The sequence below is a fragment of the Drosophila erecta genome, unplaced genomic scaffold (genome assembly GCF_003286155.1).
Source record: "Drosophila erecta strain 14021-0224.00,06,07 unplaced genomic scaffold, DereRS2 tig00000021-arrow-pilon, whole genome shotgun sequence".
Taxonomy (NCBI): domain Eukaryota; kingdom Metazoa; phylum Arthropoda; class Insecta; order Diptera; family Drosophilidae; genus Drosophila; species Drosophila erecta.
The window spans coordinates 22,668,686-22,694,271 of NW_020825198.1; the positions used below are offsets into that span (position 1 = coordinate 22,668,686).

Below are 25,586 nucleotides of genomic sequence, written 5' to 3' on the forward strand. Positions count from 1 at the left end.
GCATTCTGTGCTCTCACATTGTGTTTTACTCTCACTGCGGGAACTGTAGTTCCAATCGGAACGTCGAGTGGCAGTGGTGCGTCGATTGTTGAGCGGCTGTGGCACATATGTGAACAATAAGTATCGTAATTTTAATTGAATCAAGACAATAACAACAACGGTCTCTGGACTCGGTTGCCTTGCCATATGTGACACAAAGCACACACATGCGCCCGTAAAGTGGGAACTCCGTTTTAGCGCGAATGCGAGTGCAAACCAGTGAAATTTCGCAGCGACAAGTGGAAAAGAAAACGGAGAAAGGTAGCGCTAGCGCCAAGCGAAAATCCTGGTCATGTCGTTGGAATTCGAGATCAGCAGCTCTCGGAACAACAACCCCAACAACAAAAACACGTACGGTCATGCGAACAACAACTGCGTCATGCAGAAGCCAGTGCCCGCCTCCTCCGCACCCGCCTTTCCTCAGCTGATCCAGGCCAGCTGTTCCAACGTCGTGGAGGTAGATCCACCAGACAGCAGTGCAGGGTCAGCCGGCCTATCCGAAGCCCCCTCCGCCGCCCAGCGTACACCGGACACGTCGGAGGACAGCGAATGCGACCCGTTTCTAGGCAATCGGAGAGCTACCCGCTCCTCCTCCTCCTCTGTGCTACGCAACCGGAAGCGCAACGCTTGGTGGGGACGAGCCCACAGCTTTCTCACCCGCAACTGGTACCTGGGCTGCCTGGTGCCCGTCTCCATTCTGGGGGCCCTCGTTTTTATCGGATGGGCGACGCGGGACTACGCCCGTCAATTGCTCTTCTGGATCGAGACGCAGAACGCCTGGATAACATTTGCTGTCTACATGGGGCTCTTCGTTCTGGTCAGCTTCCCCGTGGTGGTGGGATACTTCGTTCTGCTCATCACCGCCGGCTACCTATTGGGCTGCCTGCGCGGTTGGGCCACCGTGATTCTGGGCGCCAATCTCGGCATCGCCGTGGCCCATGCCACCATTCGCAGCTGCCGGCATCGCATTCCCGTGCAAAGGTGAGTGCTTGGCAGAGAACTCACATTTTGGGTGACAAGAAGAAGAGGTTTAGTCCAGAAAAAATGGTGCGACATGGTCATACAAACCACACGATCATATTGGATCGTCATAAAGCGAAAAAGCTAAAATGCAGACAATCGGAGTTCAAGACTTGAAGGTCCGTTCTAATGTGGAGTTTATTTATCTGTTCGTTGAGGAGTGTTAAATACTACGCACACAAATCCGAAATTGCTGAAAATTAAGTGTACGGTCTTTTAAAGTCCGTTGAAAAGTATGTAAATGATCCCCAAGTTAGTTGATTTGACCCTGTTTGCCCGTTCGTCTGCCGGGATTTTAGAAACTAAAACAGCTATAAAGTTAATTTAAACAGATAATAGTGCAGTATGCAAAGCTCAAGTTTGTTTTAAAACATCACAAGCCACAATAACGTGCGACGACTACACTTCCTAAGAATATTTGAGTTTTGAATTTATAAAAATGCATACCTACCGACGATTGAGAAACAATTACTTACTCAAGAAACATTTTACCTTTTACTGTAAGCGGAAAACTTTATGCGGCAACATGATCTATATAATGATAAGTGTTACAGAGCCCATATTCCCTTTTAACGACCAGTACATATTTAAAACAAGAGAGAATTCTCTAGTCGAGTTCCCCGACTATCAGATACCCGTTACTCAGCTATTGGAAGTGCGAACGAGAAATTTCAAAATTTTCCGGAATATCGGTGGAAATTGGGGAAAATAATAAAATGAAAAAAACTTAAAAATTCTTTAAAAGTGTGGGCGTGACAGTTTTGGGCGGCTTGCTTGCTTTAGAGTGCAACAGTTTTTAGGCAAATCTATAAAAAAGACAATATATATCACAAAAAAATAAAAAAAATCACATTTTTCAAAGGTGTGGAAATGACAGTTTGTGGGCGTTAAAGTGGGCGTGACGAACTTGCGATGCGTCTATGTATCGAGGCGTTCATACGGACATGGCCAAATCGGCTCGGCTTATGATCCTTTCTTCTGCCTGTTACATAATTTAAAAAAAGCCTAGTATACCCATTTACTCTACGATGAAGGGGTATAATTATTGCGATCAGGGAACCCTATCCTCCATAAGTCTTACTTTCTTGTATAAAGCCCATATATGTTATTACCCTGTGCGTGTGCTTCTTTATTCCCCAATGCTGCGGTTCCTTCGAAATTTTAAGTATTATGCATGGCAAGAGGTGCGTCGTGGTTGTTCCGCAGTGGCCACATCGGACCTGAGCGATGTCCATCTGGTGCTGCCAACGGTCTGGCCCTCCGAGCTTACCAAGAGGATCCGCCCGCTCCCAGTGCCCGACCTGATCGAGAAGTTCTCTTGCGACGCCCCCGGCGGCCAGTTCGCCACAATGTCTGAGTACCTGCTCAGCGATCCACGTCCCGAGGCAGTTCTCCTGCCGGAGGAAATTGATCTGCACCGGAAAATGTCCCTGGATGACCTTAATTCCTATATGCATGCTAAGGACGCATTCAAAGAGCCGCACAGAAAAAACCGGATATTTTCGCACGTTCTTGTGGTGGCTGGAGCGGAGTCAGCTCGTAGTTACCCCTTTCGGCAGAGGCCCGAGTTCCTCTATCTTTGCGACTGCTTGAGACCAGGGGCAGTATTGGTTCTGACCCGCAGCCGAAAGCGAAGGACTAGCGCGTTGCTCTTTCTTTCCCAGGAGGTGGACTCTCAGCTCTCCACCGTTTTTAGCCACATGCACAACGTGGACGACGTTCTGCCCCTTGCCATGCTTAAGAAAAGTTTACACTGGCTGTTAAGGGATCACTCACCCGAGTTGTGGCACTTCTGCGAGCCATCGAGTTCTGTCAGCGTTATAGTGCAAGAGGTGGCTAACGAGGCCAAGATTCCAGTGGGCAACCCCCGATACATCCTCCAGTACACACGCACCATCAAGACGTCTCGGGAGCTAAGAGCCCTTCGTCGGGCTAACGCCATTGCTGCAGACTCCATGGCGGAGGTAATCGCCCAGCATCTTCAGAATCCGCAGGAGCTGGCCGCATCATTTGACTACAAATGTCATATGCGCCACGCCCGCCCCGACGTGACGAAAATTTCGTGCGGACTAGATGGCAAAGGGCTGTGGCAGATGGACGCTGGATGCCAATACGGAGGCTACGAAGGCAGACTGGCCAGATGCTGGCCCAGCTCGGGGCGTTTCACTCCGCCCCAGAAAATGCTTTACGGCGCGCTGTTGGACATGCGTCGGGATCTTTGCTCGTTGATACAGAACGCTGGAAGTAAGGGAGCCGTGCGCACACCTCTGGAACTGCATGCCGCCTATTTAATCCTTCTGGCTCGGCAGCTGATGGAGCTGCGTGTGTTGCCCAAAGGCGTCAGAAGTGCAGCCGAGACAGTGGAGATGGCCCGCAAGTACAACTGCTCCCCAGTGGTCGTCTCGCACGTGGGCCTGGGAAAGCGAGACACCAGTCGCAGACTCCTGGACTATCCCTTCGCTCCTGGAAACGTGGTTTCGCTGCGCCTGTCCATTTCTATTCCTGATGACTGCTGCCAGGCCTACCCCGAGTTCCGGGGCATTCTTTGTCAGCTTGGCGACACCCTGCACATCCGGGATGACTCCGTGGAGTTGCTTACCGCCGCTTGCCCCAGCGAGCCCCAGGATATTGAAATCTGTGTACCTGGAAGTCGAACCAGGACCCCTAGATTGCGGAATGACGGGGATCAGAGTGGATCTTGTGACACGCGACAGTTGCATAGCTTCGGTGACGTCAACTGAGCGAATAAAATTGCTCATGGAATATCGCGCTGATAAGGGCAGTTATTCCGCGAAGTCGATGTGGCATAACTACGTCGTCCGCACATATAAATGTGTTGTATGTTTTGTATATATGTAGGTACTGAAACCTAATTTGTCATTAAACCCGTTCGCAACCAAGAGATACTTCTTCGGGCAAATGCCTCCTTTGTCGCTCGGCCGGTTTAGAATTCCTTATCAGACATTTAGCGCACCTGATAGCAGCAAGCTTACATTTCCGGCAATTACTAAACTAGGTTGCCCCTACCACCGCACCTAATTCATTTATTACAGTGGCACATGAAATGTCTTCAAAAGCACCACATTTATTTTACCTCACATTTACAAAGAGTTATATACACAGGACCACCTAATTACCGACTGTGCGATAGCATGAAATCAGTGCCTACCAATTTTTTTATGAGCGGCCGTAAACTGTTTCACCGACGAACGGTGGTCTTGGCTAATAGCCCAATAATAATGTCCTGATAATTTCAGGCTCAATAGAGCCTAAATTAGTACTAAAACCGAACAGTTACATTTAATTATGTGTAAACAAGGCAGAGCATACAGTATGCTTCGGAATTTCGCGACTTAACCATTTGAACGCGGACACAGTAACCCATTTCGGAATACCTTAATAAGTTTAGCTCCGAAGACCTCGAGTGAAGGGTACAATACCGCCTTCCATTTCATCTATCTGATGTGACCCGTTTGATTCCACCTTTTTGCAGGTTAATCAAGAATGACACGGGCCGAGCCATTCTCCGCGTGATATCTGGCCCAAAGGCTTTTCGAGTCGTTCTCTTCACCCGACTTACCCCCATTCCCTTCGGAGTGCAGAATGTGATATTCGGAGTAAGTTTACATTTTGCTGATCTAATGGTATAATGGTTCAATTCGGGTTGAATTCGGGAAATCTGGTTATTAATTTATTGTTTGATATTTCTTCATAATTGAATTTTTTTGAATTATTGAATAATTTTAGGAAATCATGCGGAAAATTAAATGCAAACCAAATCCAAACTGTATAAAACTTTTTATACATTTACATATAAAATGAATTGTGCAAGTTATTGTCATTATATATATATGTATATTTACATTTAAAAATATTTACTGAACTACTTAAAGAGCTAATTATACGGATAAGAAACCGCGTTTAAATTCTAAAATTAGCAGTCGTATACGATATAAGTTAATATATTCGTTTAATTTCACTGCAGTTCAAATTAACAAAAACCAGTTTTCCTTAAAAGTCATGTGTATTCTCCCCGCCTGAATCTGTCGTAGTACAACAAAATCGTGACACTTAATTATTTTCACAGATCAGTTCCATCAATACAAGAGACTATCATGTGGCCACGCTGATAGGGTTGCTGCCAGCCCAAACCATTAATGTTTACTTGGGTTCTACTCTAAGGTCCATGCACGAAGTGCTCAGTGATAACGAGACCAAACTGACGGGTTATATCAGCTTTGTGTTTGAGGTAGGTTCGCCTTGGATTCTTAGATCGTATGACAAATAGTTTTTGCATTGCTTAATTATTGCTGTTTAGTAAGACTTGTTTTAATCCACTTTGTGTCTTTAAGGTAATTTGTGGAGTGGCCTTGATGTTTTGGGTGTTGCAGAAGGCAAGGAAGGAGCTGGCTGAGACGCTGCTTAACGCGGATTACAACAACGAGGGCAAGCATCCCGACGTACAAGTTTAACAGGAACCACTTGGGGAACGGAGTCGCACAGGACCCCCAGCCAAAGATAATCTCCTGGACTTTAAAAGAAGACTGCGTTTTTGCATTAACTAGTTTAAACTAAGGTGATCTTCGAGTTGTTTTATTTATTTGTGCTCAAGGCAATGCCACTGAAACCAAACATTACACTAGCTTAAGGATACGGATTCGAATCACACTCTTTCCCTAAAACTATGTACGCGGGTGTAATACGTCACATTACACATTACTACTTACAACTCCTAAGATGTACATTTATAACTAAGTCTAAGCCTCGCTCAAAAAGCACTAGCTCTTAGACTCGATTGTTGATCATAATGCTGCTCTATAATGTTGTTCAATTACTAGTTTGTAAGCAAAGCGAATAAATAAGCTCTGAAGTACAACTATTCTACATCACCCTTGGGCTGTTTCTCCAACTGCGAGGGCTCTTACTCATATGAAACTTAAAGACTTCCTCCAGGGTTTCCAGGGCAAATTCCACGTCTTCGGCACCTAGGCATAGGGGTGGTCTCATACTTAGCACCTAAAGAAAAGAGAAAGCATTCAAAATTGTACAAATTTTCGAAATCCCTATAATAACGACACTCATTAGTAGAAGCAAAAATGTAACCTGGAAATCTTACATTTCATCTTTTTACTGGTCAACTTTACCAGATTCTAGATTTCAAAATGTAACAACAATTTAAGACTGTGTTTCTTGCTCCAATTCTTTAGAAATCATTTGTAAAGTAATTGTACAATAATGTTTGTGCGTTTAAACTTTGTAAACGCATAGTTACATTGTTACGCCATCTTTACACGTATTACATTTGCTAATATGTAGTGCATACTTTCAGTAATTTTGTAGTGCTTGTTTTTTTCTGTGACAATAATGCACAGGTGTATATCCACCTATAGATTCATCAATAATCAATAATTACTCATTTTTTCTACATTCCGAAATAGTATTTTAAAATGCAAGCCCGATTGTCATGGTCAGATACAGATTCAATACACAGAGATGTATAATTTTTGGAAATGTGTCGATGTTACTGGACCTTTTTAACGAGCTTGGTAACGATCATTAAGATAATGTGCCGAGCAAGATTCGATCGGTACGAATGCTGGTAAAAGACCAATAAAAGATTATATTCGATTTCTGAGCTTGGGGCTGCCAAGTAATTTAGAATTTGGAATCAAACTACTGTGGATTATATTTTTCTATGTGCAGTAGCATATCTCTATTTATATAGCCAAAGTTTTCGACTTGTTCAAGCCACAAAACAAATAAAAATGGATAGACATAATCGAGATGTTAGGGAATCCAAGAGTGAGTTGTGTGTAAGTTTGGCAAGAGCGTTTGAGGGATTAATATGGACCAAATTTGTACCCATAGAAGTTAATGCTAATGATGCAAGATAATCTGGAAAGCAGTAGGCTGAGTTTTCAGGTGTGGTTTTCCCCGGCCATTCCTTAAAAATGTAATGAATAAAAACCAATTATTTTAATTATTATTGAACAGTCAATGAATTAGGAATTTAAAAATTCCTTAAAAAATTAAAAAAGTCTTTGTTAGGAGTAACCACATATTTAGCTTAGATACATAGGTAATAAATGCAACTGGGACCATCCTACAAACGCTCTCTCGTGTAAGTGTACTCGTCTTCTCCGATCTTCGTTAATTATTTGCGGGTAGCGACTCCGTGATGGCCCGGGCCAGCACATCCATGGCGAACTCCGCGTCAGCCCGCGTGATGCACATAGGAGGCTTAATGCGCAGAACCTGCGGAAATGGAAGGGAAATGGTGCTCGGTTGGGGACTTTTCAACAGACAGGTTTTGGGTTAGTCAGACGTGCAGAACGAGGACAGACGAGCTCAAATGAGGATGAACTTAGCCCATACAAAGGCTCACTTACGTTTCCATGAAGACCTCCGCGTCCAAAGAGCACTCCTAGGTCCTTGCACTTCTCCCAGATGTCCAGGACGTGGGGCGTAGCCAGAGGGGTACGCTTTTCCCGATTGCCCACCAGCTCCACGCCGATCATCAGGCCTTTACCCCGCACGTCGCCAATGATCTCGAAGCGCTGTTGCAATTTGGCCAGACCTGTTAGGAAGTAGGTGCCCACTTCCAGTGAGTTGCGCTGCAGCTGCTCCTCCTCGATCACGTCTAGCACGGCAATGCCTACGGCGCTGGCCATTGGGTTTCCTCCGTAAGTGTTGAAGTGCAGGGCCTGGCCCAGGGAGGCCGCGATCTCTGGCGTGGTGACAACGGCGGCCAGTGGGAAGCCGTTTCCAATGCCCTTGGCCATGGTGACTATGTCGGGGACGTAGTCGTGGCCCTCGAACCCCCAGAAATGCTCACCGGTTCGTCCAAAGCCAGTCTGAACCTCGTCGGCCACAAAGAGTCCTCCGTTAGCCTTGACCAGTGCCGCCGCCCGCTTTAGGTACCCTTTTGGAAACTGCACCGTTCCGCCGACACCCTGGATTGACTCTGCAAACATGGCAGCCACCTTGCCGCGCGGCAAGGAATACTTGAAGGTCTCCTCCAGCTCGTTGTAGTAGGCGTCGCCGGCCTGGCAGCCCACGGTGCACTGGCATTCGCGGGTGGTCTGCACAGGCGAGTCCCGGCAGTTTGAGCCACCCCAAATTCCCTGGTACGGATCGGGGTTCATCACGTGCACAAGTCCGTTGTTTACGCCCGGCAGCGGAAAGCGCCAGGTGGAGTGTGCCGTGAGGCCCATGGTGTACGGCGACATGCCGTGATAGCAGTTGCGCAAGGAAAGAATGTCCTGGTTGCCTGTGTGAAGGCGCGCCATTAGCATAGCCAGATCGTTGGCCTCCGATCCGGAGTTCACGAAACACACGCTTTTGAGGTCACCTGGGAACTTGGCCACCAGTCGCTCGGCATACTCGTGGATCTTGGGGTGCATGTAGATGTTAGTCGTGTGCCAGAGTTTGGCAGTCTGCTCACTAAGCGCCTGGTTCACCTTTCTATAAACGAACAAAATATTTCATTAAATATATCACACGTAAACGTTTGCAAGTTTAAAAAAAAATGTCAATACGTGGACATATAATAATAATAAAATAGAATGAACATTATTATTGAAGATTATTTAATCATTACAAAGACATTACAAATGCAAGTTTAAAAAAATTTGTCACTACGTGGACATATAATAATAATAGAATGAGCATTATTATTCAAGATTATTCAGGATAACCTAACCAAAGTTTGTCCATGTATATTTATATTTTTATTTTACAATCTTTTATAGCACCCATCAAAAATGAAAGCAATTTATTAATAATAATTATCACAAAATTTGACATCAGGCATTATCAGTTTTGGCTCGGCATGTAATGCCATTTTGTTTGATCGAAAATAACACCATTCCGTATTTCCTGAAACCGAAGCTAAAATTCCATTCTAATTTCGAAATTTTTAGCAATCTTGTCCTTTTTTTTTGAACATAATAAATATATGTATGTAAACTCATTTAAACTCATATAATTTCCTTTTTGTGTAGACTAATAATTGCTTACGGGTGACAATGGCCAACGGACACAGTAACGATGCCGCCAAACATGTCCAGGTAGCGCCGGCCCTCGTGATCGTACAGCCACTGCATGTGGCCAGCGTGGATCACAAGTGGCTTTTTGAAGTGGGCCAGCAGGTTCGGCGTCAGGTGATTGCGCCGTGTCTTGAGGATTTGCTCGTAGCTGGAGCCCTCGTAGGCCACCGGCCGGTGGTCGCAGTCGGGCATCTCAGTTGGCATCTGGGTTACCATGGCGGAGGCTGCCTTTGAGTGCAGCGATGAGCTGGACCTTGGAAGGACCCGCCTGGTCTGAGCTGTTAGGCGAGAGGTGAGAAGGGCTCAGTTGCAGTTGATCTGGTTAAGAATTAATACCTTTTTTTTATTGAGAGGGAAATTAAAATTTTACTTTTAAAGCCAAGAACAATATTACTTTGCACTAGCACTAGTATTTTGTTGATCAGGTTTTGATACGTGTTCGGAGCAGATCCAGCACCTAGTCATGCGCGCATAGCTGTACCACTGCACCTGCAGCGCTCTTCGAGTCTCTCTTTTCGCCCTCTTTTCTCTCGCTAAAGCTGTCACGTTATCTATTCAGCTAAACTACTTTTGTAAGCTTATGCTTATATTTTGAAGCTAAGCTTTCGCTCACGCAGTCTGCATCTTTCCATAAACTATGCAATTCGCAAATTTAGATACTGGTGCAAATCACATTTGTCCCAAGCAAAAGAAAAAGGATTAGGTTGCTTATTTTTTGTGTTCTCATTTAAATGTTGTGCTCGATCTATGCCCTTGAGCTTCAATTTCAATGCAAGGAAATCATTAATACCTACTTAATATTTACATATTACGAAGGTTAACTCAATACACAAGCAACGAAATGAAAATCACACAACAATTTTTCGATTGCTGTTTAACAAAAAAGGTAGCTGAAAAGGCCATCTCCTAAATCTCGTAAATCGAATCTCCTAAACTTAATATACAATTGTTTAAGTTTTAAATTTATTAAAAATAATTCGCGAAAATGTTTTTTCTTGATTACAGTGATGACAGTATTTACTAGCAATTAAACGCACTATTTGTGGTTTCGCTAAGTGTACATAATTAAGCATGATTAAAGTCAAGAAGGAATGATGTTGCTGGTTGACTGGACTATCAGATAAACTATTCCCTCATTTTGGATATTATTTTTTGTGGCGAAGAATGATTTAACATTTGACTAAAATAATATAATTAATTTAAGTTACTCACTAAGAGTAAAAAAAGCAGAAATTCTTCCCTCCGAAAACACCAGTTTCATTCTTTTATATTACTTACTTTTCCCTTTACTGGCTCATTTTTTTGGGAGATGGTTGGCCTACTTTTCGATTGATCGGAAGAAGCTCACAGCAGATTTTCGTGCAGTGCACTACGTGAACTGCCGTGACTTATTAATACATTCTTTACTGAAAATTCAAGATATCCTAAAATGTTCTCGTTTGGTCAGAAACAAAATATTTGTTCTCTCTAGTTGTAAATAAAGTTTTATCAATACTATTACTGATCATTAACGCTATTACTGATCAAGAACGCATTTTTTTACTAAAATAACACCAAGTAATTAATATTATTCCGTATTCAAATAAACAAATTGATTACTTACTTTTAGCGGGCATCAATTTATCAGACGTTTGTCTAAAACATGTTTATTTTCACAACTGGCGAGGTTGCACTGTTGATATGGGTATAATTTGAACTAAAACGCAATTTTCTATTAATCTTGTGTTTGCTCGGCGTACTAACTAAATCGGAAACGTGTGCTGACTGCACTTGCCCACGTGTGGTTGGCTTCTAGTTTTGAACTATACACAATACACAAAATAGGGTCATTGGCCGGGAATTGTTCTCCAATTGTCCGTATCCAGCTTCAAATGCGCAATTGGTACCCCAACTGGGTTGTTTATTAGGAGTGAACAGATCTACGCAATTCAACTGATAAGAACTGGCCCCCTGCCAACAGCCTAGGCCACTCGTATTTATAGTGAGATTGGGACCAGCTTTGGACTGCCAGCCACCTGTCAAATTAAAAACTCCTCTTATCATCATCCTTATCTGAACAAACACTAAATTTAACCAAACGTGGCGGACCAACCATAAAGTTGTTTATAAATACTTTTAGAGGGAATCATTATTATTTCAGGTCTAAGCAATTGCATCTATGATCACCTGTTTAACTCCTGGTTTGATGTGTTCAAATTACGGTTCCGAAAAAGTGGAAAAACCATATATGTATATAATTTCATATCTCCAATCTCAGATGAGATATGTTTTTTTATTTTACATGTGAGGAACAATTCCATTTCCCAATAAATTATATACATATATGTAGGGTGCACCAGGTGACAAAAGAATTCAAACGTATTAAACTGCAGTAAACTTACCCAATAGTCGCTTGCACATCATTTTTAGTTTCTGATGATTTTTTACGTTCTTATCACTTTTTGATGTATTTGAATTTTTTTTTGGTTTGAATGAACTATTTCAACTCGAATCAACTGTGCGCCACGTGTTCTTCGCGAGGGCAGTCGTCCACCAGTAACGGCGGTGGTGGATCAACTGATTGGCGAACACAATCCGATTGCAGTGCCCGTGGAGAAAGCTCGATCAACGGAGAGCTTTGGCCTCTGTTGTCGGATTGGAGAGCAAAGTCAAGGCCGCGGATAAGCGCTCTCTTTGTCCCAAGGGGTATTGTTTGGGAGGCGATTGGAGGTGTTTTACACTGTAGGTAAACTGTTTGTTTTCTCATAATAATTTATTTCAATTCTTGCTTGCTACGTACTGAAGCACAAACTACTGAAGTGCACAGGTAATCCTTTGTTCTTAACAAAAAATATATCGCATTTGCGCTTCCTTTTAATCGCTGTGTGGTACGTCCTGTCCCGGATTAGATTCGCATTTTTATGGAGTGGCTGGCATTTAGCAGCTGATATTAGTTAGTTCCTTTAATATGCTACATCGATTTATCAAGTATGAATTATATATTTTGCTTTATCAACCAACATCACGAGTTTGCGCTTTGATTCTCACATTGCCCATCCCTTACCGTATTTTCCCCACCATATAAACCCAATGCAACAGATAATACGGAAACATAAAATGTTCGCGGGGTCATCTAAAAACAAGCTCTATGCGAAGTCGTGGGATACAGTGTTTACACAAAGGCCAATATCCTATCTTCGTATGTAACGTCCACTTTAAAGACATCATCCCGGGGATTTCAGTTAAAGTCAGTGTACAGGTCAGGACTTCTGGGCGCTGCTGTTGGCTGGGCCGGTTGCTCGAGGCTAGCTGCCATCTGACGCAGATTTTCCACGCCAGTTAGCAATTGCCTGCAAGGTTTGAATTATAGTAACCCTGTTTGTTACTCATCAGCTGTTAGTACGGCTTACCTCAGGTTCTGTTCAGCTGTATCAGCCGCTCGCAGTAGATCCCTAGACAAATGGTGTGTTATGGACGGTCGTTGTGCGCTGATTCCGCTGCTGGTGGAGCTCTCACTGCCCCTAGCAGGTGTCGCTAATGGAACTCCTCCAGTGGCGCAATTAGAACTTCCACCGCCTCTTAGAGAGCTAAGTTCCGCCTAAAATAAAAATAATAAAAAATATGTTAGAATTGGCAAATTGCGAATATGGCTTTAAAATTTTCCGAAATTTGACAAAATAGATCCCGGGCTTAAAAAATATATGTTAACAAAAAGCTGCGAACTTGTGACAACGCTAATTCTGCCAGATCTTTTCTATGATATTCGCCATTGTGAGTATGAGGTCATAGCACTTTTGAACTTTCGTGCATTATATTACCGATTCGGCTACTCACCTCTAGTTGGGCCAGCTGCCGCCGTAGATGCTGCGTAGTTTGTGTATTGGTCGTCGTGGCCAGGGCCTCCCGGCGCCGCGACGCCTCTGAATGTTGCAGCAGCTGCTGCTCAAATTCGCTGGCCCGTCTGGTCTGGATATTAAGTTCTGCACGAGCTTCCTGGAGCTCCCGTTGTAGACGTTCATTTTCCTGTCTCAGTGTTGACAGTTGCAACGTACCTTCCGCCTCCTGGGGAGGCGAGTCAATGGAGTTTGATGGCAGCCCGATAGCTACGTCAGCTAGTCGCTGAGACGAGTGAATTATGGAACCGTCGGACAGAAAGTCGGGCAGCATTTTGACGGTAGAACCGGCGGCTGGTTCGCCGGTCGGACCAGGGAGTGCGGCAGCACTGGAGCCTCTGGCTGCGTTCAAAGTCGGTAGAAGTCCCACTGCTCCGCTCGATGCTTCAGCTCCTCCCAGAGGCGAGTTTGGCGGAGAGCACAGGGCATCCTGACCGGCGCACCAAGCATCTGGCAAGTGATCCTGCACGAAGTCTGGCAAGGCTGATGCTGAAGCAGCGCCTCCACTGGCTCCGCCACCCGCTGCGTTACATGTGTCCAGGGGCAGGTCAATTTTCATCTTGGTGCCGGCGGACAGCACAAGTCTGGTGGGGCGTTGGTCGCGGTTTCCCGACGGCCGACGGCGAGGGGATGACGAAGGGCACGGCAAATGGGGAGGCATATCGTAGTTGGAGTACGAGCGTGGAACGTAGCGCGAACCAACAGCGGGTTGCTGGTTGGAACCGGATGGAAAAATATCTGACCATAAAAAGATAAGTGAATGGGAGAAACAAATTGGAAGCCGTATTTCAAGCTCACCGTCGTCTATTCTTTCATCGTAATGCCTGTTTGTGTTGCGCACCTGGGCCAGAGCCACGTGGTCGTCATCGTCGTTGTCCAGAGCGTCCTGAACAGCGTCGTGGCCCAGTCGAAGATCTGTTCTCAAGCGGTGAGACTGGGACCCGCCGCTGCTACTGGTGCCGCCTACCCCACATTCTGCGTACTCCGCCAGACTCGCCTGCGAGTCAAAACTACTGAAGCGCGGAGATCGCTTCATCCTGGAGGATGCACTGCTGCCGTTCACATCAGACGGCTGCATATGAGAGGCAGAGGCTGACTGGGGTACCTTCGGTCGGGCACCCGTTGACGTCTGCACGGCGGCCGAGGTCACCGTGCTAGTCGGAGCGGTCACCGTTCCGGTACTGCTGAGAAAATGTTTAAAGGAGAACGATGACGATGACGAGGAAGCTGCTGCCGGTCCCGCTCCTCCCGCGGATGTGGAGGTCCGTATGCTGGGGAAGTCCGCTCCGCGGCCGTTTATGCACACGTCTGCCACAAGATCGTTTACCACCAGAGCGGCGGGCGCAGACTCTTTGGAGCCCATCGTCGTTTCGGTAAAGAGGGCTTGCTGCGCCGCTTGAGGAATCCTCTGCTGCGGGTTGGCCGTGGCCGCCGCTTCGGTCGCACTCCCATTTGCCATTTAATTGTAAACGCGGACAAGGAGCGGTGGACCGTTCTGGTTGCCGGTTGCCTTACTATGTGTCGGCCAATGTGGGCGGTTTGTGAACGTCTTACTGTCTGTAGCCCGTGCTGTTTCACTGCCTCCAGTACTCGCGTTCTCTCCTGACTCAGTTATTTTCGCATCCCATTTTTCCCTGCGACTTTTCACTTGGGGCTATTTCTGCAGTGTTGCAAAATCGACAGAAGCTGTGTAGCGACTTACAACACTGGCTGAGGGATGCATCACGAGCTATCGATTGGCCCAGAGGCAAATTTCATATATTTTAATCAGGGGAAGCCCGGAAAGATCAAATACGTGAATAAACATTTCTCGGACTTGCACAAGGACTAAGGCGCCCTTAATCAACTTAAAACAGATTCACTAGTTATTAATTAACGTAAAATTTATAAGAAATATATGTATATTTATTTTACTTGATAGAGCCGATAAATTCATTCAATAAATTTGCTTTTTAATTATAATCTATAAACAGTGCCCTGCGTTACTGATATTTGGCCTTGCTTCATATCAGAACTGATGCGATAAACAGCTGGTGCAATTCTTGAGTTTTGTAAATGCCGAATTATCGAGATGTGTAAGTTATCGATAGAAAGATCGGTTCAGTAGGGAAAACATTGAACATCCCTATCATTTCGCTATGGCATACGCAGTACTGTCAATAGCCCCGCGTCCAGTGTTAGTAAACGCGGTCAGTCCAGCCATAGTAAACAAAACGCGACGTTCGGTTCGCTGCGCATTTTTAATGCAATAAAAGCGAAAGGATAGCAGAAATCACGCAACTGCCGTTGCCCTTCCATATTTAGCATTAAATGTGGCATTTACCGTTATCTATCGAGGTCCGACTGCACGTCATTAAAGTGTGTTCTTGTCCAGCCTTTGAGGAAAGAAAAATCTGCGTAGCAAACAAACCGGTCGGTGCTCTTGTACATACATTGTATATACACTATACACACAGGCAAGTTCAGACGCGTACATGGCCGAGGAAAAAGCGTCGCAGTGCATTTTGTGTGGCAAATTAATTGCGCCGAGGGCCTCGAAAAACGGTGATTGCTTGCCGAGTTCTTAATTTTTGGTGTCCATATGCAACCGCTCTGCCAAGCCTCTGCCGCGGGGGTGAGGGTGCGTCCATGTGAGCGTGCATCTGCGTGCGTGAGAGTGCGAGTGTGAAGGTGGTGCGCTGAAACTTCGCGTATTGTGAATTGCCGTGAAAACACACTCAAACAAAACCGCCCGCCCACTGGAGCACCCCTCCTGCTCCAACAAAAACATCAGCGGCGTGTGTTCCACTTTCGGCTGTCCTGATTTCGCTGCAGCGCTGCCGGGAGAGCAACTTCTTTGGGGGCGTTTTCCTCGTCCTGCCGCAAGTCCTGGGAGCGAAGCAGCCGATCGAAGGACTCCTGCCAGGGACAATTGCAGCATGCTCGGGAGCTGCGACAGGTAAGCGCCTTGGAGTCGGTTCCAATTGGACACGCTTCCAAATCCGATTGGGGAAAACAGCTATTCTGTGGCCACGGCCCCATTTATTGACTCTCTCGTCCTCTCTCCGTTTTACCCCGGTTGACTTCTTTGCTGGCCTCTTGGCTTTTCCCCTGCATTTCCACACTCGTCGGCCTTTGAGTTTCTTTTACCTTGCACAGTGGAACTTAAAATAAAAAAGGTGATACAAATTCGAGATTCGATTCCTATTTAAACAAACATATCCGTTTCCTGGTCTCTCTTATTATGTTAATGTTCAAATAACATAAATATCTACCTGAATACCATTTTGCAATACGACAGTGATAGTCCCCCTCGTAAGTTTAAAAAGAAAACGACTTTCAGATGCACAGCTAATGCGCTCTAGTTTTTATAGTTCCGAAGGTCTCGACTTGGATACGGATGGACACGCGCAAATTTACAGATGGAATTTAAATATGTACTATAAAGGGTCGATATCTCGTATTTTTATTGCTCTACAAGTAACGGGTGTTAAAATTTGTATAATTCGGAAGAATATCATCAAAATATGTCATTAAGCCCCTCTAAGGGAGGTAAATGTTCATGCTTATAATATGATAACGGTTATCGTAATTTCATAAATTGATTACTACCAATATTTGAAATGTGTTTTTTCCCTTCATTGGAATCTGATTTCACTCCACTGTGCGCCCGGCCTTAGCGTTTCTCGTCTGTCATTGCTGCCTCTGCTTTTTCTTCTTTTTGCTCCGTTTTGTATACAAATTATTGTGAGATGTTGTTGTTATTGTTTTTGCAGTTGTTGTTGCTTTAAGCTTTTATGCATTGCAGTGCATTCCACATGTTTGTTGTAGCTGCTGGTGTTTTGTTGGCCATGTACATATACTGTAAAACGTTTTAAATATAGACGTTAATTTTCCTTTTGATGAGTTCAGTTGTAGTTGGTGATTATTTCAAAATTGATTTTGTTGGGTCTGCAGTAAATAAATTATCCCCTAGTCCTCCCCATGGGTTACCCACTGTTCTGTGAAGCGTGCCATATATGTATGTAGCAGGAAAAGTGAAAATGCGGCCCTTCGTTTTTTGTTTTCGAGCGGGTGGAACTTAATTGGTGATGCTTGGACTCCTTCTTAGCTGTGCGTCTTAATAATTATATTAACGTGTTCAGACCACCCGTTCGGCAGCCGTTCCCCACCTCCCACTTCCTCCCCGAGCCCAGCACTTTGTTGACCCATATTCCGGCGATTTTGTTTTGCTGTTAATTAATATTTGTAATTCTCGTGTTTTGCTTTGGCTTCGAGACCGTGTGCTGTTCGCTGGTCTGTGATAAGCCACGATTGGGTTGATTTTCAAAACAAATTAACAGTTTAGTCGCTTGACAGAACCTAATGAAGGTTTGTTCGAAAAATCGAATATTAGAAATTTGATAGATGGAATGTTTGCCCACCCTTTAGAATTTTGAAAAAGGTATATTCTTTAGCCTTATCAAAGAAGCGTATGTTAATACCTTAAAAATAAACATTATCAATTAAAAACGTTGCCGTTTACCATATAAAGTATATATGTATGTACTTATATTATTGATCACGACCAATAGCCGAGTTGAACTGGCCATGTCCATCTGTCCGTATGAAAGCCTTGATCTCAGGAACTACTAAACCTAGAATGTTGGAAGCATGCAGCTTCCAGAGACATAGACGCAGCGCAAGTTTGTTCCCAAATGGCGCGCACACACCGCCCAAAACTGCCACGCCCACACTTTTGTGATATTTTTCTTTTTTTGTCTTATAAATTGCTATAAATTTTCCAAAAACCTTTTTGCCACGCCCACTCCAACTCCCACAAACCATTTATTATTTTATTTTTATTATTTTTTCCCGAATTTCTACCTATATTCCAGAAAATGTTGAAATATCTCTTTCGCATTTCCACTAGCTGGGTAACGGGTATCTGATAGTCGAGGAACTCGACTATAGCATTCTCTCTTGTTCTTTTTGTGATGGAACGGAAAAAATGTTCCCAAAACATATCCTCTGTACTTCCTCGCACTAGACTCATATTTCTCTTTTGGTGTTTTATTGCCGTAGATCTCCGCTCGACTGTTCTCCAAGTCCCGGGCATTGATCACTTCCCCGCAGGCTTAAATACGCTGGCCTTGGATTAGACAGCGTCCAGATGTCGTCAAGTAACGGTGGTCTTAGCAATGCCACCAATGGCCGCAGCGGCAGCACCGGCAGCGCCAACATTAACCTTAATCTGAAGGGGCCCGAAAGGTCCATAGGAGGGGCTCCTGGGGCTGGGGCATCAAGTGCCACGACCACGTCAATTACTCACAAAACACTGCCAGACCTGAAGACGCAGAGGAGCAATAGCGCCTGCCACGCCCACGAGTCGCTGACCGCTCTTCGCCGTATCGCTCTGCCGGAAAAGCCGCCCGAAAAGTTGCTCAGCTATGGCGCAGCCCAAAGCCGGATCCAGGGCCAAGAGGCTAGGGAAGATTTCCTTGTATACAGCGAAGGACGAGTGCACTCAGGTCCGCTGCAATCGCTTATTACCCACATGGTCCCCACCCACGAATACTATCCAGATGAAGGATTTACTTTCGCTTTCCTTCTCAGCGCCAGGCTTTTTGTGCGCCCCCACGAGCTATTGGCGCAGATCTCACAGACCTGGGAGCATCAGCAGCAGGAGGTGGGCACTGGCGGAGATGTAGTGGATGATGCCAGTCAGGTGCCCGGTCGCACAAAGATGTTAAGCATCAACTCCGCTTCACCGCTTACGCAGCGAAAAGGAAATGCAGCGGCCGCCGCACACAGTTCGGAGCTAGAACCGCGTCTTCAACTGCGGACGAACACTCAGCGATCTGCTCAACACTGCATCAGACTCCTGTCAGAATGGATAGAGATTTTCCCTTACGATTTTAGAGATGAACGGCTTATGCAGCAAGTACGCATCCTGGCGAGGAAGTGCGTCTACATTGATAATTCACTGGGAAAGCAAGTATCGCGAATCTTGCAGCTGCTTGTGTCTCGGCTTACTACGCTAGAGCAGTATGAGGAGTTTCTGCAGACGCTCAGCTCCGAGGAGGCACAGAGTCAGCAACAGCAGCACCACCACCACGGACAACACAATCACTTGCACAATGCCCTTCAGACCTTTTTGGGAAGCTCTTCACATGCCAATGGAGCAAGTGGCGGCGGCGGATCTGCCAGCGGCACCTCTAATTCATCCTCTAGTGGACACACCTCATCTGCCTCCACATCTAACTCGATCTCCACAACACCCCAACCGGACGAAGTGTTTGGCATTATGGACATGTGCCCAAGCTGTGCACACTTGGCCCACCAGCTTACGGCCATCGAGCTGGAGCGCTTGTCGCACATTGGCCCAGAGGAATTTGTTCAGGCCTTTGCAAAGGATTATCAGCAGCAGGACAAGGATGGAAGCAAGGAGGCCAACAAAAGCAAGGGTAGTGGAAGCGGAGTTGGTTCGTTGAACGACATGAAAAAGACTCGCAACCTGGAATCGTATGTGCAGTGGTTCAATCGGCTCAGCTATTTGACGGCAAGCGAGATTGTCAAGGTTGGTAAACAGTAAAATATTCATCAACGGATCAGCAGAATATATTATTTACTTTCTATTCAATGTGTGCCTTTTAGTACCCTAAGAAGAAACAGCGTGTGCGCATCATAGAGTATTGGATAGAAACAGCTCGCGAGTGCTTCAATATCGGCAACTTTAATAGTCTGATGGCCATAATAGCAGGTCTAAATCTGGCGCCCATAGGCAGACTGAAGAAGACGGTAAGTTGGATGAAATGGTCATTTTATTTCACCTTTGACTCATTGTAAATTGCTTTATACTTAGTGGGCCAAAGTGCAATCGGCCAAGTTCTCCGTGCTGGAACATCAAATGGATCCAACATCGAACTTTAACAGCTATCGCTCTACGCTCAAAGCTGCGATGTGGCGCTCAGAGGGCGCTACTGAGGAACGCGAACGCATAATCATTCCATTCTTTAGTTTATTTGTTAAGGATTTGTATTTTCTGAACGAGGGATGTTCCAACCGGTAAGTAGAACTTGTAGTGCTTTTTGTGAGGGAACTAAATGACTTTTTGCCGATATTTTAAACAGGCTGCCGAACAATCATATCAACTTCGAAAAATGCTCCCAGCTTGCCAAACAAGTGATGGAGTTTAATGAATGGAAGAAAGTAAACTGTCCGTTCGAGAAGCTTCCCAACGTCATAGCCTATCTTCAACACAGCGCAGTACTCAATGAAAACACTCTTTCCATGGCATCCTTCGAGTGCGAGCCACCGGAGAATACGGAGGAGAAGGATCGCTATAAGACCGTAAAGGCAGAGACGAAGCAACAACTGCTACAGCAGCTGCAAGAGCAGCATCAACAGTCGCAGTAACCCCTATGCAGGGGGTAGACTAAGCTACGCTTAAGTGCTTGCCATGATTATTTTTTCTATTAGAGCCGTAAGACCGGGGATATTTTAGCCTAAGTTAATGAACCGATGAGTTCACAGGGCTACCACGCCTCATGCACTCATTAACCCCTTCCTTCAAAATAAGAGCTTCTGAAGCTAGGGTCGCCAAGTAATACTTTGTCAATAATTTTTGTTTTCGATTATTTTCGTTATTTTTATGTTCCTGTTCAAAATCTGTATTGACGGGTGGCTTCAAGTCTTTTTAGGCTATGCTGCTAGCAACTTTATTTATTTAATTAGACCATTGGGAGGATGGAAACAATGAATCAATGTACTTAAAGCCTTATATGGCTAACAGCTAATACATCTAATTTAGTTATTAGCGCGAAATATTTGGGATATCATAGTTTAATTTAATATAATTATGATAAAAATCCATCTGACAAAGCTGCATGAGTACGCGATATTCGTACGTGACCAGTATTTATATTTATGTATACAATTTTATAGCTAAATGAAATCTTTTTGATATTCCGTAATTACATCCGGGTACATTCTAACGGATTTCATTCTGATTCTGTCTCGAGGCTTTTTTGCATCAGCAACATATATCGGCCTACTATCAGTCGCCATTAATACTTTCGAATAAGGAAACCAACAGAAGAACAAGTAAGAAAGAAAACAAGGAGAAATACACTTTGTGCTTAAACAAAGCTTCTCTTTATAGGAATTTGATTTTTAACAGTGCAGATGCAAGATTATGTAATATTGTGGATGAAATCATAAATGATATTAACTATAACGGAACTAAACACACCATTAATGATTAAAACAGCTTTCGAATAAATGATATGAACAGAGCCAGTTCCAAAAACAAAACCTTTTAATACCTTTCTTTTTTTTAGGATTATTGAAGCGAAGGTAAGAAGCAAGTCATGGCGCAGTTTATGGTCGAAAATTGAATTATAATTAAACAATCGTACATGTTTAGTGAAATTTGAGCTACTCTTAGAAAGAAGCATTTTTGACTCCATAAAGAATTTGCACTCCTCCCCTGATCAGCATATACTAGAGATATCGACTGAACTGATGAGTCGATATCTCTGGGTCTATTAAATTCGAAGTAGTTATTTTGATTCTGGTAATAAATTTAAATATATTTCCCGGCGTTTTCAGAACAAGCCAATGAGCTTTAAATTATATTTTGTAATGGAATATCCGCATATTTACGTTTTTTTTCTAATGGGTAATTTTTCTGCTATAACGTATTTATGCTATTAGGAAATAACCATTTGGATATCAAATATATATGAAAGGCGGAATTTCATTCACACAAAATCCATTTTATAGATGTGCAATTTGTGATATACCAAGATTATTACGTAAGAAAGCAAATTTCACCCACTTACAAATCACATTTTGTTTTCTTCTTTTATGAAAGCTGATAGATTCTTTACAAGCCTAATGTTACCAAAATCAGAAACTTAGTTCCATTGTTGTTGCTACTGGGAAAGTACATAAAAGTACTTATTTAAAAAGTTAAGTAATAACTATCCTTCACTAGGAAATAACTGAATGAGGATATGTAAGTAAAAAGTCGGACGTTATCGACAAATATTGGCAATAAAAGTGGAAAATACAACAATTTTATTATCTCCAGATATTTCGGGTCTTCACATCCTTTTAAACAAATCGGCACGGCTATTGCTCCTGATTAAAAATATATATATTTTATGTGTTGGGAAACTCTTCCTCTTGTATACTTTTCAACGAATACAGTATTTTATTTTATTCTCCGATTAACGTGTATAACTCAGAAAAACTTATAAGGCACGCTTGTGTGATTATAAATCATGTCCTATTTGGATTTTTGTACGCTACTCGTCTTGTAAAAGATTATAAAAGATTCGTTGAAAAGCTTTTAACAGGTGGCAGGAAGTGTTCAGGATCACTAGCATAGTCGATCTAGCCATGTCAATTTATCCGTCCGTATGAACGTCGAGATCGCGATAGAAATATCAGTTTGGGTAGCAGATTCTAGTGACGCCTACGCTGCAAGTTGTCAGAGCGTTGCCACGCCCACCTTAACGGCCACAAGCCGCCTACAACACATTTTTATTTGTCTTGCTAATTTCGATACTTTAAAACGCCCACTTTAAAAAATGTTTCGATATTTTCATTTTGTTATTTAATTTTATTTTATATAATTTTCGATATGTCGAATATCGGCCCAAGCAGTATTCAGAGCAATAACTCTGGAAAATTAGTGCAATAAGATAGACCAGTCCCAAGATTGCCAACAGTCATGTTTTTCGACACGCAGCTGGAAAAGTCACATTGTAAAGTAAAGTAAAAGTAAGGAAATGGTTCAATGGAATCGTCCTTCTACAGTAAAAGATTACTACCGGGTGACCGAACTGAGTGGTATTTTTAAGGATACCCATTCAGTACTTTCCAGTCGAGTGGTATATTGCCTCGGCCCATTAGTGGCCACACTAAAGCTGCTTGCGAACGTGTTGGACGCGACCGAGCACGCACTTCCATTCGAAAGCCTGACGATGTGCCACCTTCCGGGCCGTTGTTGACGCGGTGAATCGAGGCGGAAAAATCGATTGTGCTCGTGCGATTATTTTTGTTTTGAATTGCGGCCTCCCGCTCTCGTAATCCCCGCGCGTCCTCGGCCACATGACTCATGCCAGGCAGGAACAATGAAAAACCACAATAAGTACGTCAAGTTGCCCCAAGACCTCGATCTGAGTTTCCACAGTGATTTGGACTTGCTGCCGGATACGGCGGCCGACATCGACGTAGAACTAGACCCGGCTGCGGACACGGATGTGGCCGCGCTCAGTGTGAACGTGCCCGCGGCTCTGGGCCTGGACGAGGACGACGACGACGAGGTAATCATCGCCCCCGGCGGAGGAGGCCTTCGACTAGCTCCCACGGCGGCGGACGCAGTGGCGGCACGCAGGCAGCAGCAGCAGGAGCAACAGCGCAAGCAGTTGAAGAATCAGCTGGAGCAACAGCAGATCCTGCCCAAAAGCAAGATCTGCGGACTAGGCAGCGACAGCATCGTCGAGGTGAGTTATGATCAGGAGCAGCTATGGACGCAGGAGTACGACTTTTTTGCAACTAACGGATTAGCAGTTTAGTGCTACATCAAGTTATCGGGATTGCGGGAATCGGGATTCGGGATTCGGGCTTCTATGGCGCCTGCAACTTGTGGCTGACGGAGATTCCTAGGCCCAAGGAAAATGCTGCGGAGTCGAGGCGTAGCAAAACAAAACAAAGAGCGGAAAAATCGATAGACGACAAAGAGGAATATTCTGGCGCTTGTGACAACCCCGAGTGCCGCTGGCAACGCTTTTCCCCGTAAATCCCTGTTGACTTTTAATCGGCGAGTGGGAATGGCACGGGAAAGGGCCTTGCAGATGGGAACGAGGAACACGGCGGATTTGTTCGGCGGAAATTTTCCCTAATGCTAATGAGCTCTGATACTAATGGAATTTGTGTTGACACACTCTCTGAGCAGTGTTTTGGCTTGGCCAAGCCGCCAAGTAGAACAAGTAGGACGGTGTCCTAGAAAGACTTGAAAAATCAATTGAAAAATCTATAGTTTGCCCCCGTACCTAGTTTATAATTCAACTTGGCATGGGACGGCCTGTAGTACCCACTCTTTTGCAATCAGTAATGCGTCAGACCCGTGTCAATCATAACCCTGCCCCTCTGCTGACGATAAGAACATAGTTAATTGTGTCGAGTAGTAGTCTTGGTGGAAAGTATTGCATATATAAAGTGAAATGAAGTTAATGAGCTAATTTAAAATGATTTGCCCAGAACTGGAAAAATTCGTAAAAAATACCGTTTTTAAAGCCGGTTACTCCTAGAATGGAACGTATATAGTATATAGTATTGGTTCTGGGTACAAAAGCTACAACAAGCTGGTCAATTTTTTTGAGGCATATTTCAAGCGCTAAACGCTTTATGGAATATTAAAAAAAGAAGAAGAACAGTGCTTTATATGGTTTTTTAACCTTTTAGGTTATAATACCTTTTTTTTGGTCGACATATATGCGGAATATGTATGTATCAGTAGACATTTTGCCCCGCTACATTAAAGACCTTCTTTCTGCGTCGCCTCGTCCTACATTCACGTTTGCAACCAATTAAAGGACATTCGTGCTTTTGCGCCCCATGTACCACATAAAGGTAGGTTTGTTGGGCTTCAAGTCACCGCTATCTAACCTAGATTTAGTCACTTTTAATAACACGTATACGCCACGTTCATTAGGCTTAGTTCTTTTTGAGGGCATGTTTTAAGTATCGCTTAGGCTTGCTGTGTTTCAATTTGTTAGCCACAGAGTGACAGCAACTAAAATCGAAATCGCATAATGTTTTAGAGAGGAAGATTTCGCACCGTTTAATAGATAATCGGTACACCTAAAGTAAGAAGGTAAGAAAAGGAAATGCAATTTTCACAATTTTAATATTTGTTCCCACGTAACAGAAGTTGTTGAGCAATAACAATTGCATTCCATTTCAGTTTTGTATAAGAAATATTGTTTCTGATTAACACGCAGAGATTTTCTGAAATAAAAGGTGTCACTTCTTTTCTAAGTCGTATTATTTGATAAACATTTTTCTAAAGTGGAATGAATTGATTTCGGTTCCATTCGGGCCGGCATGAAAAATATCACATGCAGTTAAGCAAGCCGTACTTGGACTAGGAATATTACTGACTGACTCTTATTCCGGCTGCTTTTGTGACATGCAAATTTATGATAAAGTGCTGTGGTACAAATGAATTTATAGCACAGACAAGGAAATTTATCATCCTGCCGCTTACAATGCGAGTTCCGCTTTTCCCCGCTTTTCTCCAGGCTTTCTGCACAAATGGAAGCTGCAAAATGATGGGCAGCGTTTAAGAGCATTTATTATAATCATAAAACACAAATGCATTATTATGCATTGTCGTTGCCCCGAGCGTGCCTTGCTGAAAGGAAAGACGGAGGGCAACACGGAAGCTGGGAAGTTGGCGAATATTCAAAGTCTTCAAAGAAATTTGTCGATTTACATGGATAATTTATGCGTTAAATTAACTCTTTTGTATTCCAACTATCTAAATAGCACTCCTTATTTGGAAATATTGAAAAAGTGTGATCATTAAAGTTGTATAAAATCCTCAACGGGATTGTGTAAGATAGTATCTCTA

General features: G+C 44.0%; 6 protein-coding genes across 8 annotated transcripts in view; 4 read left to right on the forward strand and 2 right to left on the reverse strand.

Annotated features, from left to right (window-relative positions):
* The first annotated feature begins 12 nt into the window (after positions 1-12).
* LOC6544106 (transmembrane protein 64) lies at positions 13-5,935 on the forward strand. Its single transcript, XM_001973725.3, has 4 exons — positions 13-1,020; positions 4,553-4,676; positions 5,147-5,308; positions 5,412-5,935. Exons 1-4 carry the CDS (start codon positions 332-334, stop codon positions 5,529-5,531), a joined length of 1,095 nt encoding a protein of 364 aa, XP_001973761.1. The 5' UTR covers positions 13-331; the 3' UTR covers positions 5,532-5,935.
* On the forward strand, positions 2,156-4,242 carry LOC26527077 (xaa-Pro aminopeptidase 3). Its single transcript, XM_015158905.2, has one exon. It carries the CDS (start codon positions 2,199-2,201, stop codon positions 3,798-3,800), a length of 1,602 nt encoding a protein of 533 aa, XP_015014391.1. The 5' UTR covers positions 2,156-2,198; the 3' UTR covers positions 3,801-4,242.
* LOC6544107 (alanine--glyoxylate aminotransferase 2, mitochondrial) lies at positions 4,912-11,766 on the reverse strand. Of its 2 annotated transcripts, none has more exons than XM_026976694.1 (4): positions 11,489-11,766; positions 9,079-9,385; positions 7,449-8,523; positions 4,912-6,075 (listed from the first exon to the last, which is right to left on the reverse strand). In XM_026976694.1, exons 1-4 carry the CDS (start codon positions 11,508-11,510, stop codon positions 5,941-5,943), a joined length of 1,539 nt encoding a protein of 512 aa, XP_026832495.1. In that variant the 5' UTR covers positions 11,511-11,766; the 3' UTR covers positions 4,912-5,940. The 2 variants fall into 2 exon arrangements, with proteins under 2 accessions (XP_026832495.1, XP_026832496.1); XM_026976695.1 differs by lacking the exon at positions 4,912-6,075 and adding an exon at positions 7,021-7,314.
* A 70-nt stretch (positions 11,767-11,836) lies between these two features.
* Positions 11,837-14,659, reverse strand: LOC6544108. Its single transcript, XM_001973727.3, has 4 exons — positions 13,778-14,659; positions 12,921-13,717; positions 12,497-12,684; positions 11,837-12,436 (listed from the first exon to the last, which is right to left on the reverse strand). Exons 1-4 carry the CDS (start codon positions 14,436-14,438, stop codon positions 12,325-12,327), a joined length of 1,758 nt encoding a protein of 585 aa, XP_001973763.1. The 5' UTR covers positions 14,439-14,659; the 3' UTR covers positions 11,837-12,324.
* A 456-nt stretch (positions 14,660-15,115) lies between these two features.
* On the forward strand, positions 15,116-21,261 carry LOC6544109 (ras-GEF domain-containing family member 1B). Its single transcript, XM_001973728.3, has 5 exons — positions 15,116-15,917; positions 18,023-19,517; positions 19,595-19,738; positions 19,803-20,005; positions 20,071-21,261. Exons 2-5 carry the CDS (start codon positions 18,111-18,113, stop codon positions 20,354-20,356), a joined length of 2,040 nt encoding a protein of 679 aa, XP_001973764.1. The 5' UTR covers positions 15,116-15,917; positions 18,023-18,110; the 3' UTR covers positions 20,357-21,261.
* A 1,596-nt stretch (positions 21,262-22,857) lies between these two features.
* LOC6544164 (calcium-transporting ATPase type 2C member 1) overlaps positions 22,858-25,586 on the forward strand; it is a 33,230-nt gene continuing 30,501 nt past the window's right edge. For both annotated transcript variants that reach the window (XR_003407745.1, XM_001973729.3), the window contains exon 1: positions 22,858-23,454. Coding sequence is in view for 1 of the 2 variants with exons in the window: in XM_001973729.3 (XP_001973765.2) it covers positions 23,083-23,454 (372 nt within the window). In the remaining variant the exon portion in view is untranslated. The remainder of the gene's footprint in view (positions 23,455-25,586) is intronic.

Excerpts from the sequence above, each read along its gene's own strand:
- LOC6544106 (XM_001973725.3), top strand. The coding sequence starts at position 332 with ATGTCGTTGGAATTCGAGATCAGCAGCTCTCGGAACAACAACCCCAAC. Across the intron at positions 1,021-4,552 it reads CATCGCATTCCCGTGCAAAG|GTTAATCAAGAATGACACGG; the intron begins GTGAGTGCTTGG and ends ACCTTTTTGCAG. Across the intron at positions 5,309-5,411 it reads ATATCAGCTTTGTGTTTGAG|GTAATTTGTGGAGTGGCCTT; the intron begins GTAGGTTCGCCT and ends TGTGTCTTTAAG.
- LOC26527077 (XM_015158905.2), top strand. The coding sequence starts at position 2,199 with ATGCTGCGGTTCCTTCGAAATTTTAAGTATTATGCATGGCAAGAGGTG.
- LOC6544107 (XM_026976694.1), bottom strand. The coding sequence starts at position 11,510 with ATGATGTGCAAGCGACTATTGG. Across the intron at positions 9,386-11,488 it reads GATGTGCAAGCGACTATTGG|CTCAGACCAGGCGGGTCCTT; the intron begins GTAAGTTTACTG and ends CTCGCCTAACAG. Across the intron at positions 8,524-9,078 it reads TCCGTTGGCCATTGTCACCC|AAAGGTGAACCAGGCGCTTA; the intron begins GTAAGCAATTAT and ends GTTCGTTTATAG.
- LOC6544108 (XM_001973727.3), bottom strand. The coding sequence starts at position 14,438 with ATGGCAAATGGGAGTGCGACCGAAGCGGCGGCCACGGCCAACCCGCAG. Across the intron at positions 12,685-12,920 it reads GGCAGCTGGCCCAACTAGAG|GCGGAACTTAGCTCTCTAAG; the intron begins GTGAGTAGCCGA and ends TTTTTATTTTAG. Across the intron at positions 12,437-12,496 it reads ACAGCTGAACAGAACCTGAG|GCAATTGCTAACTGGCGTGG; the intron begins GTAAGCCGTACT and ends CAAACCTTGCAG.
- LOC6544109 (XM_001973728.3), top strand. The coding sequence starts at position 18,111 with ATGTCGTCAAGTAACGGTGGTCTTAGCAATGCCACCAATGGCCGCAGC. Across the intron at positions 19,518-19,594 it reads CGGCAAGCGAGATTGTCAAG|TACCCTAAGAAGAAACAGCG; the intron begins GTTGGTAAACAG and ends TGTGCCTTTTAG. Across the intron at positions 19,739-19,802 it reads TAGGCAGACTGAAGAAGACG|TGGGCCAAAGTGCAATCGGC; the intron begins GTAAGTTGGATG and ends CTTTATACTTAG.